The following is an 18,709-nucleotide window of genomic DNA, read 5'->3' as shown; positions in this document are numbered from 1 at the left end:
ACCCAGTAATTTAAGGTGCCAAGAACAGGTCAGGGTGAGGGGCTGCAGAGGAGAGGCCGGGCCCAGTGGTTAAAAAACACACCAGCCCCCACACACACGGGCCAGAGAGAGAGGAAAGCCGCCGGGACGGGCGGGGGGGTGGGATAGAGTGGGGATTAAGCCTCAGAGGGACAGACAGTGTTGAGGACACAGAGACACACACGAGACACAGAGACAGGGCACAGAGGGAGAGACAGAGACACGGCACAGAGACAAAAGGAAAGAGGGACCAGGCAGTGGTGCGAGCACACTCACACACACACTTGCACGCGCGTGGACAGAGACACGGACAGCAGGAAACAGCACAGGGCGCGGGGCGGGCTGGACCGCTGGTGGCAGGGTGCCGAGGGGTCGGGAGAGAAGGCGAGATGGAGGCGCCCAGCCTGGGGCCCTGCGGAGCCCGCAGCCAGCCGAGGTCCTGAGCTACATGACGCAGCACCTGGCCTTGTGCGCGTGTGGGTCCTTGAGCCGCAGCCTCCGCTTGGGCCGGTACTTCTCCAGGTAGGTGAGCTGCCTGCTGTTGAGGGCTCCACGCCGCTTCCTGGGCACACGGGACGGGGTGATCAGGCGGGGCCCGGGCTCGGCCGCCTGCCCCGCCCCAGGGGCTCGAGGCCCCAGAGTCCGGTGGGGCTGGAGCGGGTCCGCGTGGCCAGCAGAACCGGTCCCACATCTGGGCCTTCGCCCAGGCTGTTCCCACTGCCAGGATCACCCTTCCCCCGGCACCTGCGGTCACCGCTGCTGGCCTTCAACGCACCTGGCTGTCGCCTCCACCAGGCTGACTCCCTGACCTCCCCACCCCCAGGCCCCCACGTTTACCCAGGTGCCGCCCCGACCCCAGGCCCTGAGACCCCAGAGGCCGCAGGGTGGAGGCTCGGCATCCCAGCTGGCTGCGGGGGGGGAGGGGAGGGGGGAAGTGGACCTCAGGTGCCCAGGTGTGGGGGCACCTAGGGCTGCCCACCAGGCACTTCTGGAGGTCATCTGTCCCCACCTGCCCATGACATCAGATGTGGCTATGGACGTGCTCTGGCCAATGAAACATGAGTGGAGAGGAGCGAGCCTGTGCTGCTGAGTCTCCAGGTTGGGCCCGGCTGCCACTCACGGGCCTCGGGCCTCCAGCTGGCGAACTATGGCCGTGGGGGGTGGGGGAGGCGCGCGGGATGAAGGCCTGGCCCTCACCCTAATGTGCCCTTGGCTCTCTCAAGGCACAGAGCTGCACACAGGCTCATGGAGAAAAACAGCGTGTGCCCGTGTGTGTGTGTCTGCATGTATATGCACGCGTGCCAGGCTCCCGCGGAGGCCTGAGCTCCCGCGGGCACACACAGGGCGGACTGCTTGGCTGGTAAACAAGCCTGCCTCCGGGAGGGAGAGATGGCTGTGCCCTGGGAGCCGCCATCGGGGGAGCAGTGCAAGAATACAACCGGGCACAGAGCGTGTGCGTGTCACACACACACACACGCATGCACACACGCACACACGCACATGGTGGCTGGGCTGGGGGCGGGTTCGGGCCCAGTGCAGCCCCAGGTCCTCTGCCGTCTACCCCGCTGTCCCTGCGGACAGCCCGGGACCGTGCACCACCAGAGCTGCTTTCCTAGGAGTATCGGGGCAGACAGGAGCCCCTGCGAGGAGGGGGAGGGTGGGAGACCCCCATGGGGGCTGAGAAGCCAGGGCAGGGGCCCCAGCGGCCAGGGCTTCAGAAGGGTGACTCTGAAAGACCCCCACGTGTCAGCTGTCCCGGCGGTCAGGGCAGGTGGGCGAGGCGCCACCGGAGTTTTCAGGCTCCTTTCTCTGGGGCTGGACGGGATGGCTTCCAGGGGTCTTTCCTCTCCCAGGAGGTGAGGCGAGAGCCGCCCCACATCAGGCGTGCTGGAGGCTTAAAGAGTTGTTCCCCCAGCTCCCTGTGTCAGAGGTGGGCTTGGGCCTGCTCGTTACTCAGCACAGCCTGGCCTGTCCTGACCGACGTGCCCCGGGCTGAGGCAGCCGCGGGCCACGGAGATGGAACCAGTCAAGCCCTCACCATAGCCCCTCCTCACTCACACCTCCCAGCCCAGGAAGCAGGCCACACACAGGGACCCGTCCTCAGCCGGGGGCCCCAGGCAGCCTGAGGGGTGCCCTGGTACCACAGAAGGAGGCTGCATTGGGCTGGGGGACACCTCAGAGGACACCCCGGGGCCAGGGGTCAGGAGTGCCTGTTGGCAGGGCACTGGGACCCTGTGGGGTGGGGAGTGCAGGATAAGGGCCCCCTAAACCCAGACCCCCAAGCACTCACCACCGCCCTCCCCGGCCAGCCACTCACTGTCGGATGAACTGGATGGCGTCCTCGTACTTCATCCCGCTCTCGATGAGGGCCAGCGCCACGAGGACCGGAGCCCTGGGGCGGACGGCGGGAACGGGTCATCCCAGCCTCTGCACCCACCCCCCTTCCTCTGATAGGCCGCCTGCTGAAGACCCAGAGCGCTGCCTTCCCCCTTGGGGCCTGAGGGCTGCCCAGACTTCCCCAGTGCCCTGCCCTCCCCTGTGGAGGGCACAGGCTCCTCCCATCCCTGCCGTGTGACCTCAGGTGGGCCAGGCAACCTCTCTGTGCCTCGGGCTCCTTGTGTGTAAATGTGCTGGTGGGAGGGTTGAAGGAGGGAGAGCAAAGTGCTGGGCTTAGGTCTGGCTGTGGATAAGAGCCTGATTCTGGGCTCTCAACCCCATTCAGCCAGTCCCCTGCCTGGGTCCTTCAGTCAAACTCAGGATGAGACGTCCCTGGCGGTCCAGTGGTTAGGATGCCACACTCTCACTGCCAAAGGCCGGGGTCTGATCAGGGAACTAAAATCCCCCAGGCTGTGCAGTGTGGCAAAGAAAAAAACAAAGAAACCAAACCCCAGGCTGTTTGGTGGGAGTGGGGCTGCGTCTGGGGAGGGGCAGGGCTGCCCCTTCCAGCTCAAGTGCACGGACACAGTGCCAGCCGCGGCAGGAGGGAGCAGGGTCCGCTGTGGGAAGGACTTCCTCCCTGCCCAGGTCTGGGAACTTGCCAGGAGGGCGGTCACGTGTGATGTGGGCTCAGCACCCACACTCGCGCGCGAGCCAGGCCACAAGGTCCCCACATCCGAGCCAGCCGCCCGGCCCCGCCGCTCACCGTCCTAGGCCGGCCACGCAGTGCACGGCCACGCAGCTGCCGGGGTCGTCACAGAACTTGGTCCTCAGCAGGCTCAGCCAGTCCTCCACCACTTTGCCAGGCGGGGGCGCCCCGTCGTCAAACGGCCAGTCCTGCAGGAGGAAGCTGCCCGTGAGGGCCCCTCACCCCGCGGGCCCCGGCCAGCCTGCCCGCCGGCACCGTGAAAAGCGCGGAGGACGTCGGAAGCCCACCCGCGAGGGTGAAGGTCAGGGCACAGGCCCCAGAGCGCGCCCCACTGCGAGACCCCTCCTCCCCCTCCCCCAGCTGTCCTCTCCTCCAGGAGGCCCCCCCGGAGCACCCTGCTCTTGTCTCTGGGGAGCCCCGGGAGCCCTGCCCCGCTCCCCATCAGCCCACACGGTGATGCTGGGGCCACAGCCTGAGGCAGCCTGAGAGGGTCTCAGTCAGGAGGCGCCGAGGGGTCTGCCCCACGAACGTGGCTGACATACGCACGTCTGTGTCCCCAGCCCCCAGCACGGCTGCACAGCGCAGGCCCAGTGCGCATGGAGATACTTAAGTCCCAGTGGGTCAGATTCACGGGGAGCGGGGGGACTGCCCTAGAATTAGCGCCGTTTGGCACCAGGGGTGCATCCCACCAAGGCTAGGCCCCCGGGGCATCTCCTCCTGTCCCGGGACTCCGGATTCAGCACCGCCTGGGGGACACCGGTCTGCCTGGCTGCCGTAAGTCTAATCCAAATCCTTCCTGCTGCTGTGGGAGGAGCGGGAAAGGCCGCTGACTCTGTGCTATGGGCTGCTTTACAGAGTTTACCTGGTGCCTTTCAGCACCCACGCTCTACAGGTGAGGAGCCTGGGGTCGCTCCGTGGGGAAGGGGCAGAGGCAGGACTCAGGCAGGCCTGTCTGACCCCGAGGCTCAGGGCCCTTCCACCACTTCCACCACGGTCGCCTGGCTCAGGGTCCTCCCCACAGGCTGGCCCCGGGGCTCTGGCTGCTGTGGCCAAGGCACTGGGAAACCCGTGGCCCACCCCACAGGGCCAGGCGCCTGGATGCCGGTCCCCCATACCAGGGACCAAGGAAACAGCCCCAAGGGTCCCTCCCCACGGCCTCGGCAGAGCCTCCCAGGGGCCTGCCAGGTGCACCCAGCCCACCCTCCCGGAGGCACCCGCTGCCCGGCGACAGGGCCCCGAACGCCAGGCAGCGAGACAGAGACGCACCCCGAGGCAGCCCAGACACTCTAGAGATGCGGCCTGGGCATGAACACGGCGGGGGTGGCCGGGGACACACAGCGAGGCCACTGCGCCTGCCTCCCAGCCAGGGGCCCCAGCACCCCCACCCCACGCAGTCCTCACCACGACGGTGATGCCATCCTTCTCCAGCGGGGCCTTGTCGTAGGTCACTTCACACACACGCACCACGGTGGTGGCCCCGTACTTCTTCAGGTCCTGGCAGGGAGGGGGAGGAAGGCAGCGCCTGGGCCGGGGCCGCGGGGCTCAGGGCTGGGACCCCCTGACTGGGCCACGCGCCCTCGACAAGACAGAAAGGCCGATGCCACGCGTGAATCACCAGCGGCTCACAGATGTTTGGGCCCAGTGGCTTGCCGGGGGTGGGACAGTCTTTTCTGACGCTTCAGGGGCCCCTGTCTCTGGGCCCACCCGGCAGCAGGGCGTCCCCACCAGCCCTCACTGCCGTTGTGGCTACACAGCTGGGAGCCCGCTTCCCAGCCCCACCTCCCTCCTCTCGGGGGCCCAGGACCCCAGATCACACCAGCAACTTCCAGACAAAGATCCTGGGTTCCCAGGCAGGGAGAGGACACCCCCAGCCCACACACGCGCCCCTGAGTGGTCCCCGCTCTGGGCAGCCCTCCCAGCCAGGGTTGCGGGGACAGGTCCCGTCAAGGGGCATAGCCAGGCCCCACACAGGAGCCTTCAAAGTCTCGGCGGGCAGGCCTCGGGCAGGGGCAGCTCAGGATGGGGAGGGCAGGCACCTGCCCAGAGGGCGCCCAGCAGGGAGCAGGCCCGGCACCCCAGCGGGGAAGCCCCAAGCTACCAGGGAAAAGGTCCAGGCAGTTCACAGCCAGGCGCAGGGATGTGTATGCGCTGGGCTGGGGGGGCTCCACGCCACGGGGTCCGCGTGCAGGGGCTGCACCCACTCCCACCTGCTCCCAGCAGCTATTTGAGGAGCAGCAAGGAGTCAGCTGCTGGACCTTGCTCATCAGGCGACGGGGACACCGGACACCGTGAGGACAGCACAGAGGTGTTCTGAGAATGCGGGGGCAGGGGGTGGTGCAGGGCTCTGCGGCCAAGGGGCACCTCAGACCCCTCTGCGCCTGCAGCTGAGGGGGCTGCCACCCAGCCCAGGGCCGGGCCCTGGCCCTGGAGACACACTGAGCGCCGGCCCTGGAGACACACTGAGCGCCGGCCCTGGAGACACACTGAGCACCGACCCTGGAGACACACTGAGCGCCGGCCCTGGAGACACACTGAGCGCCGGCCCTGGAGACACACTGAGCCTTGGCCCTGGAGACACACTGAGCCCTGACCCTGGAGACACACTGAGCGCCGGCCCTGGAGACACACTGAGCGCCGGCCCTGGAGACACACTGAGCGCCGGCCCTGGAGACACACTGAGCACTGGCCCTGGAGACACACTGAGCCCCGACCCTGGTGACAGACTGAGCGCTGGCCCTGGTGACACACTGAGCCCTGACCCTGGAGACACACTGAGCGCCGGCCCTGGAGACATACTGAGCCCTGACCCTGGAGACACACTGAGCGCCGGCCCTGGAGACACACTGAGCACTGGCCCTGGAGACACACTGAGCCCCGACCCTGGTGACAGACTGAGCGCTGGCCCTGGTGACACACTGAGCCCCGACCCTGGAGACACACTGAGCCCCGACCCTGGTGACAGACTGAGCACTGGCCCTGGTGACACACTGAGCCCTGACCCTGGTGACACACTGACCTCTGGCCCTGGTCACACACTGAGTCCTGACTCTCAACAGACACTGAGCGCTGAACTTGGTCACACACGGAGCCCTAATCCTGGTCACACTCTGAGCCCTGACCTGGGCCCCACATCAAGCCCTGACCCCAATCACAGGCTCTGCAGGGAGACAGGCTTCCCCTATAGGATCCCAGCTCAACGTCCAGGGTCCAGGTCCCCCAATGGCAGGGGACCCAGTGCCGCCCTCTATACAGCTGCTGAAGTCCGCTTGTGCCCAGGCCCCTGGTCAACCGCGACAAGCACTCACAGGGCTGATCTCACATCGCAGAGGGAACGGCTGGAGGTCTGAGGCCATAAATGGCCCTGCACACAGACACAGGCTCTGCAAACAGCAGGGAGCGCTGCAGAGGCCAGGCTCCTGCAGGGGCTGGGCAGAGAAAGTAGGCTCTGCAAGCACACCTGGTCCCATCTGCTGGGGCCACGAGCAGCACACCCTCCGCCTGCTGGCTCTCGGGGTACAGTGGTCACTCTCTCCCGTGGCTGCCTCGGGCCCGTGCCCGGCCCCTCCTCACAGATATGCGTGCCCTGAAGCCCCCAGCCCGGTCTGTTCCAACCCAAGGATTCCCCCAGAGCCAGTGGGCTACCGTGGAGCGGGCCTTCATGCCCTGTCCGCCTCCCACCGCCTGTCTGCAGGCGGTTTAAGCAGCCGGTCCTCACCTGGGGGACCCTCCCTCCTCCTCTGCTCAGTCTCTGCACAGAGGCCAAACAGCCAGCAAAGGGCTCAGAACTGCCCCGGCCACAGGTGACATCCTCCTCCCTCTGAACCCGCCTCCGTTCGTGCAGCATGGACCCCCGGGGCCCAGCGGGTCCCCCACACTGCAGTCCTCACACCCCAGCTCTGCAGGACACTCTCGGGTGCCCCTGAGTGGGGAGGGATCCGTAAGCAGCATGGCAGCTCGGCCCCCAAGCACAGTCCTTGGGTTGAGGCCGTCCATCTCACTCTGCCGGCCCGCGGGGGGCCCCACGCCTCGCGGCCAGGCGTGCCGGACACTCACCTCGATGAAGCTGCGGAGGGTGGCGTCGGTGGGGTTGTGGGTGATGAGGAAGCGCATGTTCTTGTAGCTGACCTCCACGGGGGCCGGCCGGTGCATGCGTGCCATGGCTGCTGCCCGCAGGCGGGGCTGCGCCCGGGAAGGGGCTGCAGGCAGGGCTGGGGGCGTGGGTGCGAGAAGGCCCCACCAGCCCCCCCAGAACCCGAGAGAACGAGATCCCTGTGCTTGTCCAAGAGAGAGAAAATGCTTCTTTAAAAACCTGCCCCCCACACCCCGCACAAATATTGTGCAAATACTTGGGAGCGGGGAGGACGCTGCCCGGATAACGGGTGGATAACGAACCAAAGAAAACCCAACTCTTTAAAAAGAACAGAAGGAACAAAAGAACCCCCAGAAGTGAAACAGGCCAGCGCAAGCTGAGGTTTCTCAGAGCTGGATAAGTATGAGGGGGCAAAAGCAAAAACAACAACCAAGAACAGTCAGCAAAGAAAACTTTAAAAAGCCCACAGTGATTCCGGCTGCTGTGGCCGTGGCCGCGGCCGTGGCCAGCGCTGTGCCTGTCGCTGGGGACACCCCGTCTACATCGGTGGACAGGTCGACGGCCGCCTTCGCGCAAAGGCCCCAAACCCCCAAGGACCAAAGCAAGAATGAACTTGAACAGAACCAACGGGGCAGCCCTGGGGCGGGGGGGGGGTCGCAGGTGGCGGCCGCGGCGGGCGGGTGGGCGGCTGTGACGCGGGCCGCTCTCACGTTACCCCATCGGGGTAGGGCGCGTCCTGGAGCGGGGCAGGGGGCTCAGGCGGCGGAGCCGGCCCCGGGCCGGGCGGCAGGGGCCATGGGCAGGCGAGGGCAATGGTGAGGGCGGGAGGCGCGGGGCCTCAGCGGCGGGCACGGTGCGGATGCTGGGCGCGGCGGCACTCAGAGCCGCCCCCCCGGGCCCTCTCCATGAATCCCGGGCTGGGCCGCGGCAGCAGCGTCTGCGGAGGAGGAGAGAAGGCGATGAAGAGGAACGGGGTCCCCGGGGGCCCGGCCTCCCGGGAGGGTCCCGGCCGGTGCTTCTCCCGCGCCCTGCTGCCGGGGCCGGGCTGAGGGAGCCTCCCTCCCTGGGCCTCGGTTTCCACGTGGGAGCGCAAGCAAGGACAGCGCCTGCCAGGGCCGACCCAAGGCCCTGAGGCGACAAGACAGCCACCAGGACGGGGCGGAGAGGGACAGGGAGGGACACACCCCTCTCCCGGGAGCGTGCTGAACCCAACACACAGTGTTCAGGGCAGCCTGTGGTAACAGAGGCCCACCCGCCCTCGAGCCCGCACACCCCACCCCCACCCCAGGACGGTCACCCCCTCCTCTGCGGAATTCTGGCCTCTGTGGCATTTCCAAGGCCAGATGATTCTGGGGTGGCCGGACCTCAGGGAAAGGGGCTCAGACGCTCAGGCCAAGGTGTCAGAGCGCGTGGGGTGAAGGCACAGAGGCCCCACTCACAGCCATGAAGCACCGCACGCATCTCTCAAGGGCTCCCCGCGGGAGTCTCCGGCTCTGGTTGGCCTCTGCCCGGGGCCACTGTCCACCCCTCGCCCACAGGGCTGGCCACACACCAGAGGTAAACACGTGGCTGTGCCCTCCAGAACCTCGGAGACGCGGGGACAGACCACAGGGGCCAAAAGGCCAGGGCCGGTCGCCAGGTGCTTGCCAAGGTGGTGACAGTGCAGGTGGCCAAGCGTGGGGTCCCACGGTGACAGGGCCTCAAGGAGGGACACTGCCAGGTCACAGACACAGCCATGAAGCACCCGCATGCCTGACTCTCCCTCTCTAGGCCCCGAAGGACCAGGGCCAGGGGCCCCAGCAGGAGCACCCCGCCCCACTCCCACCCGCACAGACAGGCTGGGAGACCCGGGGCACGTCACTGGCCTCAGTTTCCCCATCTGCACAAGGAGCGGCCACACAAGATGCCCCCAAGGTCCCTCTGGCACAACCCAGTGGTCAGCAGACCCCTCCAGCAGTTGGGCTTGGCCCAACCCCACTGCCAGCACTCCCACCAGCTCACCCGGCAGGTCCTCCATCCCTCCCACCCGACGCCTCTTACCTCTGCCCGCCCCAGCAGGTTCCCCAGCTGTCCGCCAGGCAGGCTGGGCCCCTGGAGCCTCAGCCTGGGTGCAGACAGGGCCTGCAGCTGGGACCCGGACGTGCGGGGGCGGGGTGGGGGGCAGCTCCACCACCGGTCCCAGGCTCACCCTCTGCCCCTTGCCTCGTCCAGGAGGGTTACCCGGGGGTCCCCAAGGAGGGGGCAAAAGACAGGGAGAAGGGATCCCGCACCATCTCAGAGCGAGCGTCTGCTCAGAGTGCAGGTAAGGAGAGCGCGCACACAAACACCTGCCCCTCCTGGGGCTGCCGGATGTTGCCATGTGCGCGCGTGTTTACCAGCAAGAAAGGAGGGAAAGGGCCCAAGGAAGCCCCAGGACTACAGGCCTCTCCTGAGGGCCCGACCTGCCACCTCACTGGCCACAGCTGCTGGGCACCTGGGGATGATGAGGACATTGAAACTTCCTCTCCTCTATCTTGCAAAGGCCTGCTCGCCACTCTCACTTAAACAGTAAAATGAATTACTAAGAGTGATCAGATAAGGGAAGACTGTCTCCCTCTCAGGCACCCACCCCACGCCTTTGTTTGAGACTCTTTGCACATAGACTTGTTAAGTGACCATTAACGTCAACCTGCAACCCATGTGAGAATGCAAATTGTGACCTTAGTCCTGATAGGAATGGAATGTCCGGCTCCTACAAGTTCCTGTTAGGACCCCTACTATGTGTGTAACCCCTGGCAATTCCCACGCTCTGTAACTGCCCGTGACCTATAGTAATTTGTAGCCAATCAGTTTGTACCAATTATAGCTGTATGTTTTCACCTATATAAGGAGAAGACTCCCCTGAAACGGGGCCCCAGAATTTTGGACCGTTCGCTCGTCTGGGTCCTCCGGCTCAATAAACCTGAGTTCTCCAACTCTCCGAGTGTTGTGCTTGGTTTCTCATGGGATCAGTTTTTTTTCTGCAACCGGGAGACCCCGGGGGCAAGGGCAGAGGGCCTGGCTCTCCTGCCAGTGTCCCTGCACAGCCCTCAGGGCTGAGGGCCCAGGGCCACCCCACACTACTGCCCACGTGAGCCTCAAGTGTCACCTGTTGGCAGGGGTCAGGGGTCAGACTGGCTGGGGGCAGGGGGCAGGGCCCTAGCTGGAATGGGGTCAGGGTCCGGGCCGAGGCTGGACCAAGGTCACGGCCCAGCCTTGCCAGTCTCGCCACACGCCGCACTTGTCTCCTCAACGTCTGGAGCCCCCACCCCCCAGGTGAAAGCAAGGCAGTGAAACCCCCATTCCTGCCCCAAGCAGCCCCCGCGTGGCTCAGCCAGGCCCGGAGGCCTCCACCCACGGAGGGGCCTTCCCTCCTAACCACACCCCCTCGGGGAGCGCACTGAGCAGGCCCCCGGGCGGGGCTGAGCCAAGCCCACCGCCACCACTCCTCAGCCCACGGCCCCCCTCCCCGCCCGACGCAGGAGCCCTCCTGGGAGCCCAAGGCCCCTCCCTCGGGCCTTCCCGCCCCTGGCCCCACAGGGAGGTGCTGGGGCCCCGGCCGGCTTCCACCCCGGGGGCAGACTCAGCCCTCTGCCACGTCCAGAACGGTGGTCCTTTGCAGACCCATCAGGGGAGGCCCCATCCTGGCCCCTGCTTGCAGACGAGCGCACAGGCCAGGCACAGAGCTGGAGGACCTTCTCTGGGCCCTGACCAGCCCCGGCCCCGGGGGCGCTCCCCGCGGCGGGTCTCCATCTCAGGTCCAGGAGGAGGCTCATTACTGGTGGCACGGCTGGTTAAGGAGCTGGAGTTTGACTCCAGAGGCCTTCGGAGAGCGCCAGCCTCTCTGCACCCAGGACCCCCATGATATGGGGGGAGGTCCCGGGAGCGCTCGGGGGGGCCGTGGGAGCACCGTGGGCAGGGCTGGGGCCCGGTGGGCTCCGGCGGGGCGGCGGGCGGGAGTACCCTGCCCGCGCTGCCTGCGCTGCAGGGCACAGAGGCTTGGTTCCGAGGGGCGCGGCCCCTTCCCCGGGGCGGGGCTGGGGTCCTCCCGGCACGGCCGCCGGGCGCCCGCCCTCGCGCCCCGGCTCACCAGCGCGCAGGCGTCCGGCCGCCTCCATCCGCGCGGGGCTGCCCGCGGATGCGCGGCTGCAGCTGCCGGGGGGGCTATTTATAGCGCCCGGGCATCACGTGGGCGGCGTGGCCAGTGACCGGCGGGCGACCCGGCTTGTAGTGGCTCCCACACCTGCCACCTAAATATAACCGCGGGGGCGAACAAAGGGGCCGCGCCGGGAGAGGAAGCTCCGCGGGGGAAGGGGAAACGCGAGGGCGGGCGCGCCGTCCGCGCACCCCGCCTTCCTCCCGCCGTGCTCCCGCGCCCCCCGAACCCTCTGGGGCTCCCCAGGGCCCCGCCTCGAAGGAGGGATTCGCAGAGTGGCGCGGGGGCTGCGCCAGGGCGGGAGGAGCTCCGCGTGGAGCCAGGCCAAGGCCCAGGGGGCGAGCTCCCCACTTTGAAAACGGGATGGAGGGTGCCCGTGGTCCAGGTGGGTTCCTCACACCCGCAGGATGGCGGCCGACCGCTGCTCTGGCCCTGCCCAGGTCTCCAGCCTCAAACCCGGGAACCCCTCCACTGTGTGCCCCTTGCGTGCCCCAGGCGGCTCCTGCCAGGCACTGCTGTCCCTCACTGAATCCTCACCACGGGCGGGGGCACGGTGCTGTCATTCTCCCCCCGGTCATCCCGGTGAGGAAACAAAGGCACCGGGACATACAGGGAGGCAGCCTTCACCCAGGGAGCAGTCTCCACGTCCCACTCATCCTCCAGGGCTCAGTGCAGACGCCCCCTCCCCAAGAGGCCCTGTGTGATGGGAAGCCCCCCCCTGCCCCCCGGGTCCGGGCCCGCCCCCACCGGCAGGGTCCTGGCTTCACCTCCTGGAAGCACCACCTCAGCAACACCCGCGCTCCCCGGCCTGTGAGCCCCGAGAGGGCAGCCTGGCGCCGCAGTCAACCTGGTACCTGCCCCAGCCCGCCCTCCCGGAGGCCCTCGGAAGGGGGTGGAGCAGGGCGGGTAGAGCCCCCAGCACACAGGGTCCCCAGAGGCCTTGCCTTGCTGGGAACCCAGCTCTGAGCCCCGCTCCCAGACAGCCAGCCTGGCCCCTGCAGTCATCGGTCAGCGCCGCAGGGGCGGGGTGGGAGGAACTGGCCGGGGGCCCAGCCCAGAACACGGCCCCTCCCAGGCTCTCCCCGCACACACACCCGGAGTGTCAGCCATGCCGGGGACCTGCACTCCTCCCACCCCGAGCCGGAGGACCAGGCAGAGGAGGTGAAGACGAGACAGCGTGTACAGGGCAGAAAGGCCCGCAGGGGCTCTGTCCCAGCCAAGCCAGATGGCCTGCCCGCCAGCTCGTGAGCCCCGGGCCACGGGCTCCTCCACCCAGAACCAAGGTGGGCTCAGTCCAGGACTCCCACTCCAGTGCCCTTAAGTCCCTGATTCCAGCAGCCTCTTCCTAAAGACCACCTCTAGGTGCTCAGGGCCGCACCAGGCTTCCACCTTGACCGCTTTCTGAGAGTCTGTCCACTCAGACAACTGTGCCGGACACTGCGTCCCATGAACAAGACCCATGGGCCTTACTGTGTTCATAAGACAGCAGCTCAGAGGGGTCGAGGGACTTGCCCACGTCACGCAGCCAGGAAGCAGAAGAACCGAAGCTGGGCTGAGTTTTGCTGGCCCCCAGAGACGCCGCTCGCCCCGACCCTGGCCCTCTGGGAGAGAGGCCCCCGGGCAAGCTGCTCCTCCCACCCCACGCTGCATCCTCATCTGTACAAGGTAAAAGGTCCCATCAAACTCTGTGACACTGCACCCAGGACCCAGAGCCCACCATGCTGAGGCTGCAAACCTGGGCCCCAGCACCCCTGTCCCCCCTCGCCAGGGGCACCCACTCTGGCCAGGCCTGGGGGGGCACCTGCTGCAGTTGGCACTGTCCCAAGCCCTTCGGAGAAGTCTATTTTTATCAGGGCAGGAGCCGTTCCTGGAATCCTCCCAGACAAGCCCAAGTCCACACACTGCTCGGGGGCCGGGAGGGGAGACCCGAGGCCAAATCCACGCCAAACCCCCAGGAAGCCTTCCCAGAACACTCCCGCCTCTGTGCCCGCAGCACTGAGGGCCCAGCCCCCCTCACTGACCAGCTCCGCTGCCTCCCCTCCCGCCACCCCCTCCCTGCCGCCACATGCCCTTCAGAGCAGAGAGTGTCCCGGGCCCCCGAGAAGGCACGTCCTGAAGGAGGAGCTCAGAGGCTGTCGACTCCACCCGCCTCCAGCACAGGCCTGGCACCAGGAGGGCTCCCCACTTGTGGAAGGAACAAATGAGCCAACGTTCTGGGCAGAAGCCCAGATCTGGGAAACATCCAGAACCCATCACGGGATCTCAGCCCCTGAAGTCCAGAGGAACCTGAAAGGTCACCTACACCATCAAGTCACCAGCTTGCACACCTCCAGTGACAGCGGGCTCCCTGCTCCTGGGCAGCACCTTCCACCCTCGGGCAGCTCTCCATCTAGGGTCTCCTGAGTGCCCCCTGCTGGGATGGGGGCCAGCAGGAGGAAAGCTTCCGAGCAGGCGCTGTGGGGGGCAGAATTGGAGGATCAGGTGGTCAGGGAGTCAGGGAAGGCTTCCTGGAGGAGCTGGCCGGCACGGGGGACAGGCATGCTCCTCATGTCTGGAACCTCATCATCAGGGCTTGACCAGCTGCCCTACTCCCTGTGCAGCCCGGGGCCTTCGCTTGCTCTCCCTGGGGCTTGAGGCCGCCTCTGCAAATGGTGACAGTGCCAGGAAGGGAAGCCACCTTCCGGCGGTGCCAGCTCCCAGCCAGTCACGGGGCGCCCAGGCTGTGACCTGGAAGCAGAGCTGTTGGGAGCAGACTTGAGTTTCCACCCAGGGAAGGCACCTGTTCTACCCCCCGGGATCTGGAGATGGGGGCGAGGACAGCGGACACACTCCCCGGAGCTTGGCCACTGTCCCCGGGCGCCACGCGGGCCCTCCTCACTGCACCGTGGCCTCAACAGTGCCTCGTGGCCCGCCCTCACGTGCCATCAGCCACCAGCACTGCCCGGGCGCGCTGCAGCTCCACTGCAGACCTAGGAGCTGTAACTGCCACCTCTGTGGGGTGCGTGTGGCCGAGGCCGCTGGGCTCCACCCTGGCGGTCATCAGGGGCGGCCAGAGAGCAGAGCCAGACCAGGCACCTTGGATCTCCCGAACCCCACGGCTACCCCGAGCGCACCAGGCCCACACGAAGCCTCCCCGGCCTCCATGCCACCCGCCTGGCAGGCGCCCGGGTGAAGGGTGCTTCTACCACCCTGCGGCTGCTCCTGCCCCAGTCCTGGCGAGGGCTTGGCCCTTCTCACAGCGGGGCTCCCGGGCCCCTGGCCCTCCCCGCCTTGGCCTCAGCCAGCCTGGCCTCACCCTGCTGGGCCTGGACTCTCCCCTGAAGGGACCCGGCACGAGAGCACAGGAGCAGGGCCGGAGGAGGGGGGCTGAGCAGAGGAGTGACGGGAGGACCAGGGCCGATCTGCCCGCAGGGCAGCGCCGCACCGCGGTGGTCGGAGCCGGGCTTTGGGCTCTCAGGTCTGGGGTTGAATGCAATGCCGCCTGTGACTACCTGCCTCTTGGAGCCCTGGCTCCTTACCTGAAAAAGCGATGGCAAGCCCTGCCTTGCTGGGCTGTCGAGGGGACAAAGGGACAGGCACCGACAGCTGGAACATGGGGCCTCTGTGGCCACCCGCAGCTCAGGTGAGGAAGCTGAGGTGGAACCGGGGAAGCAGGACCCCCAGGTGCCCTGCAAGTGCCCCTTCTGCCACCCCGCTGAGGGGGTTCCTTGCCTGGGGGCCAGAGACAGCCCACCTTCCTCCCAGATCCTTCCCCTGCACCCCAGCTTCCTGCTGGGGGCGCACAGGTGGCAGGGATCAGTGGCTTGGAAGGTGTGACTATTGCTGCCCAGGCCACCTGTGACATCACAGTGACACACTGGCCGCAGCTCATGCAGGTGTCCGGTACGTGGGGGCACGGCACCCCTGGGGCCGCCTGCCTTTGCTGGAAGCCCCACTGTTCACCCATCATTGCCCGGGACGCCCCGCCCTCACACTGCCCCCCCCGCCCCCGAGGCCTCAGCATTGGCTCTGAGCCCATTCTGCCACCTGGGTCCTCCCCGCAGCCTCCCCTGCTCCCAGCCCAGACCTCAGGACCCCCTGAAACGGGGGCAGAGAAGCCAGCATCCCTTCATTCACTCATTCGTTCATCCAGTTTACAAGCGTGCACGGAGCATCTTCCAGTGCCGGGTGTTGGGCTGAGCTTGGGAGACACAGGGGAAGCAGTCACCAGAACAGGCCAAGAGCCGGCCCCACCCTCTCCCACTCCGCAGATGAGGCTGCTGACTGCCCTCCACCCACACGGAGACCCTGAGGAGCCACCTCCCAGCCTGCCCAGCGTGGGCAGGCCGGGTCACGACAGTACTGCGGCTGCCCCAGGAGGGGGTGAGAGTGCCCCCCGTGAAGGCAGCACTACTGAGCCAGGGGTCACCTCGCCCCTGGAGCCAAGCCCCTTGGGTTCCTCGTAGAGACCTCGCGCCACCCTGTGCCTCAGTTTCCCGGGCTGTCACCTGCAGGGTTAGAGTGTAGCATTTTCGCAGCACGCCCTGTGCTGTGAAAGGTCCCACTTGGACCACACCTGCCACGGGCCCAGCCTCCCCTCCCCTGGCTCCTGCTGGGGGAGAATCACCCCCATAGAACTGCAGCCACTTGACCACGAGCCTCTTCCCCGGGGACCACCCTGTGTTCCCCTGCAGCCACCTCCCCAAGCTCCAGATCAACCTCTGTCACCTCCGAGAATCTTTCCTGACCAGGTGACCTCTGCGGTTACTCGCTGTGCCTCAGTTTCCTCACCCGCAAAGAGGGAGGTGACAGCAGCTGCCTGACAAGGTTCAGCATGGAGCACGACCACCGCCCGCCATCAGCGATGCCCGTGGGACCCTCGCCCGGAGCGCAGACGCTGCCCCCCCTCCAGTCTCAGCACGGCCACCCACCTCGGCGTCCGCCAAGGTTGGAGGCAGAGCCCTCGACCCCCGTGGCCCGTGTCAGGGCCTTGCCTCCCCAGGCCCTTCCCCCACGCGGCTATGCCCCTTTCACCCCGAGATCCCACCTGAGTCACAAATTCGGGACACAAGACTGTCCTCAAAGGAGGCCCACCCACCCTGCCCCCATCAGGGGAGGGGACTCTCAGGGGCCTCCAGCCCCCCACACCGCCCTCTCTCTCTACCGCCCCCACCCACCCAGCTGGCCCACCCTCCCCGCCAGGGTGGGTACGAAGAGACCTGTGTGTTCTCACCTCCGAGGGAGGCTCCACCCGGGTTCCATGGGGGCTCATCCTGCCTCCGGCCCAGCCCAGACACGGGATCAAGGGCCCACATCACCTGCCCGGCCCCCCTCCAGTGAGTGGGCGCCACGGCGAGGCCCGGCCTGGGGCTGGAGCTGGGATGGGGGCGCCCACCCTGCCGCTGCTCACACAGCAGCCGTGGCTCCCTACGGCCTGCAAAACTGAGTTCTGAATTTTCAGCCTGGCCCCCTGGCCCCTGCCCCTCTACCCTCGGGCTATAGGAGTCAAGCCTCCAATCTCCCTTTTCTTCCTGCCCAAAACGCCCCCAGTCACTCCTCACCCACAAGACCAAGTGAGGGTCCCCTCCTCCTCCAGGAAGCCCTCGGTGCGCTCTGTGTACCTACCCAGCACCCGTGGTGGGCACCAGGGGTCAGGGGTGAGCAAACTCCACGTGGGGGTCGGTGGGAGGACACACAACCAGGCAGTGGGTTGAGGGGGTGGGGGGCAAACATGGAGGCCTCTCTGAGGAGGTGGCCTCCGGGCAGAGACTCAGGGCCCACACCCATGGCAGAGGCCCCCCGCGGGGACACGTCAGACTTCCATGAGCTCCGCGAGAACAGCGGGCCCCATGTAGGCACTGCTCGCCAGGCCAGGGTCCCTTCCACCCCCACTGTCTCCATCACCCTCACCCCTACACACACCCCCATCTGAGGCCGAAGGCTGGGAGCCCCATTCCACACGGAGGCCAGGCAGAGGCGGGGCAGAGCCGCCTGAAACCCGGTGTTCCGGTTCCAAGCCCAGGGTTCCTCCTCTTCACCCCAATGAATCCTGTAAACCTCATCCATTCAGAGCCCTGGCCCAGGGGAGTGTTAACACAGACAAGGCCTCCTGAGCAGCCGGAACAGATGCCAAGGAGGCCCAGCCGCGAGCATCCGCCGCCCAGCTCCAGGGCCTCAACTCAGAGCCCTGGCAACTCTTGCTTTGCACACAATTATGACCAACCTAGAACGCTGGAGACGTCCAGCCCCTCGGGGGTTATCACAATCCAAGACAACAACGGATGACCGTCTAAGCTACCACTTACTAACAGTGAGTGTTCACAACGGCAGTCACCAGGCGTGGAGAACTGCCTTCCGACAGAGCCTGAGGGTCGTCAGGGCAGACAGATCACGAGGTCCTCGCTGATGGGCTGGGGGTTCCGCAACCCCGAGGCTCCTGATTCATTTTGTACAAGGGGCCCGACGGGTTGCTGTGAGGCTCAAACTCCAAAGCTGCATTAATGGCCAAACCAACCACAGCCCGCACGTGGGCCCGGCCGCCTCCAGCCCCAGGGGAGCACCCCCGAGGGCACCTGCTGACCAGGTGGCCCCAGACAGCCCCCTTCACCCCAGTGGCCTGGAGCCATCATTCCTGGCGCCTCCTCCTCTCACTCCCAGCGTGACGATGCGTCATCCGCCATGTGGTCCCTGCGTCAGGACCCTCATTTAAGAGAGGACACACGCGTGGGGGGTTGTGGGGGGGGGCTCGGTCACTACCCAAGGGGCAGAAGGACCAGGCAGGACCCCCCGCCAGCCCTGAGTCCCTTCTCTGCGCTACGACCCTGTCCCACCTCTGACCGTGTGACCAGCAGTCCTGGTCACCCTCCCCTGCACCACAACCCAGAGGCCCGGGGGGCACAGCAACAGTACAGAGCCTGGGAAGAGAGTGTACGTCCCCACGTGGTCCAGTTCAGGCTCCGGAAGGAAAAGGATCCCTCGCCCCATTTGATGGAGGAAACTACTGAGGCTCCCAGCTCAACGTGAGCGTGAGCAGGAGGGCCTGCGGACCCCTGAGCCCTGCCCTCTCTTGGGGGCTGCCCACTTCCTGGCCTCACCCCACCGAGCCTGCCAGGAGCCCGCAGACACTCACCCTCCGTCCTCTGTCCTGGAGTCCCGGCAGAGGCCGGCCCCCAGCCCAGCTTTATCCCCGGCCTGGCCTCCCTCCCAGCCTCCTGCCCTCCCCTCGTCAAAGGCTCTGGAACCGCCCGCCTGCCCAGGAGGCGGGGGCTCAGGCAAGGGCAGCCCCAGAAGGATCCCGTCTCCCAGGGCAGCCCCGGCAGCCGAGCAGGGGGGCTGGGACACAAGTCTGAGGTCACCGCGGGCA

The 18,709-nt window shown here is 66.8% G+C and overlaps 1 protein-coding gene across 2 annotated transcripts; it reads right to left on the bottom strand.

Annotated features, from left to right (window-relative positions):
* Window positions 1-329: 329 nt before the first annotated feature.
* Window positions 330-18,501, bottom strand: PTP4A3 (protein tyrosine phosphatase 4A3). Of its 2 annotated transcripts, XM_057737587.1 has the most exons (6): window positions 18,476-18,501; window positions 7,157-8,130; window positions 4,505-4,597; window positions 3,161-3,291; window positions 2,336-2,410; window positions 330-580 (listed from the first exon to the last, which is right to left on the bottom strand). In XM_057737587.1, the coding sequence occupies exons 2-6, from the start codon at window positions 7,259-7,261 to the stop codon at window positions 463-465; spliced, it is 522 nt and encodes a 173-aa protein (XP_057593570.1). In that variant the 5' UTR covers window positions 7,262-8,130; window positions 18,476-18,501; the 3' UTR covers window positions 330-462. The 2 variants fall into 2 exon arrangements, with proteins under 2 accessions (XP_057593570.1, XP_057593569.1); XM_057737586.1 differs by lacking the exon at window positions 18,476-18,501 and having other exon boundaries at window positions 7,157-8,325.
* Window positions 18,502-18,709: the final 208 nt, after the last annotated feature.

Source organism: Hippopotamus amphibius, chromosome 5 (assembly GCF_030028045.1).
Source record: "Hippopotamus amphibius kiboko isolate mHipAmp2 chromosome 5, mHipAmp2.hap2, whole genome shotgun sequence".
Lineage (NCBI taxonomy): Eukaryota > Metazoa > Chordata > Mammalia > Artiodactyla > Hippopotamidae > Hippopotamus > Hippopotamus amphibius.
The sequence above is the reverse complement of the archived record's forward strand: the minus strand, read 5'-3'. Positions and strand labels throughout refer to the sequence as shown.

Excerpts from the sequence above, each read along its gene's own strand:
- PTP4A3 (XM_057737587.1), bottom strand. The coding sequence starts at position 7,261 with ATGGCACGCATGCACCGGCCGGCCCCCGTGGAGGTCAGCTACAAGAAC. Across the intron at positions 4,598-7,156 it reads CCCTCCGCAGCTTCATCGAG|GACCTGAAGAAGTACGGGGC; the intron begins GTGAGTGTCCGG and ends CCTCCCTGCCAG. Across the intron at positions 3,292-4,504 it reads AGGATGGCATCACCGTCGTG|GACTGGCCGTTTGACGACGG; the intron begins GTGAGGACTGCG and ends TTCCTCCTGCAG.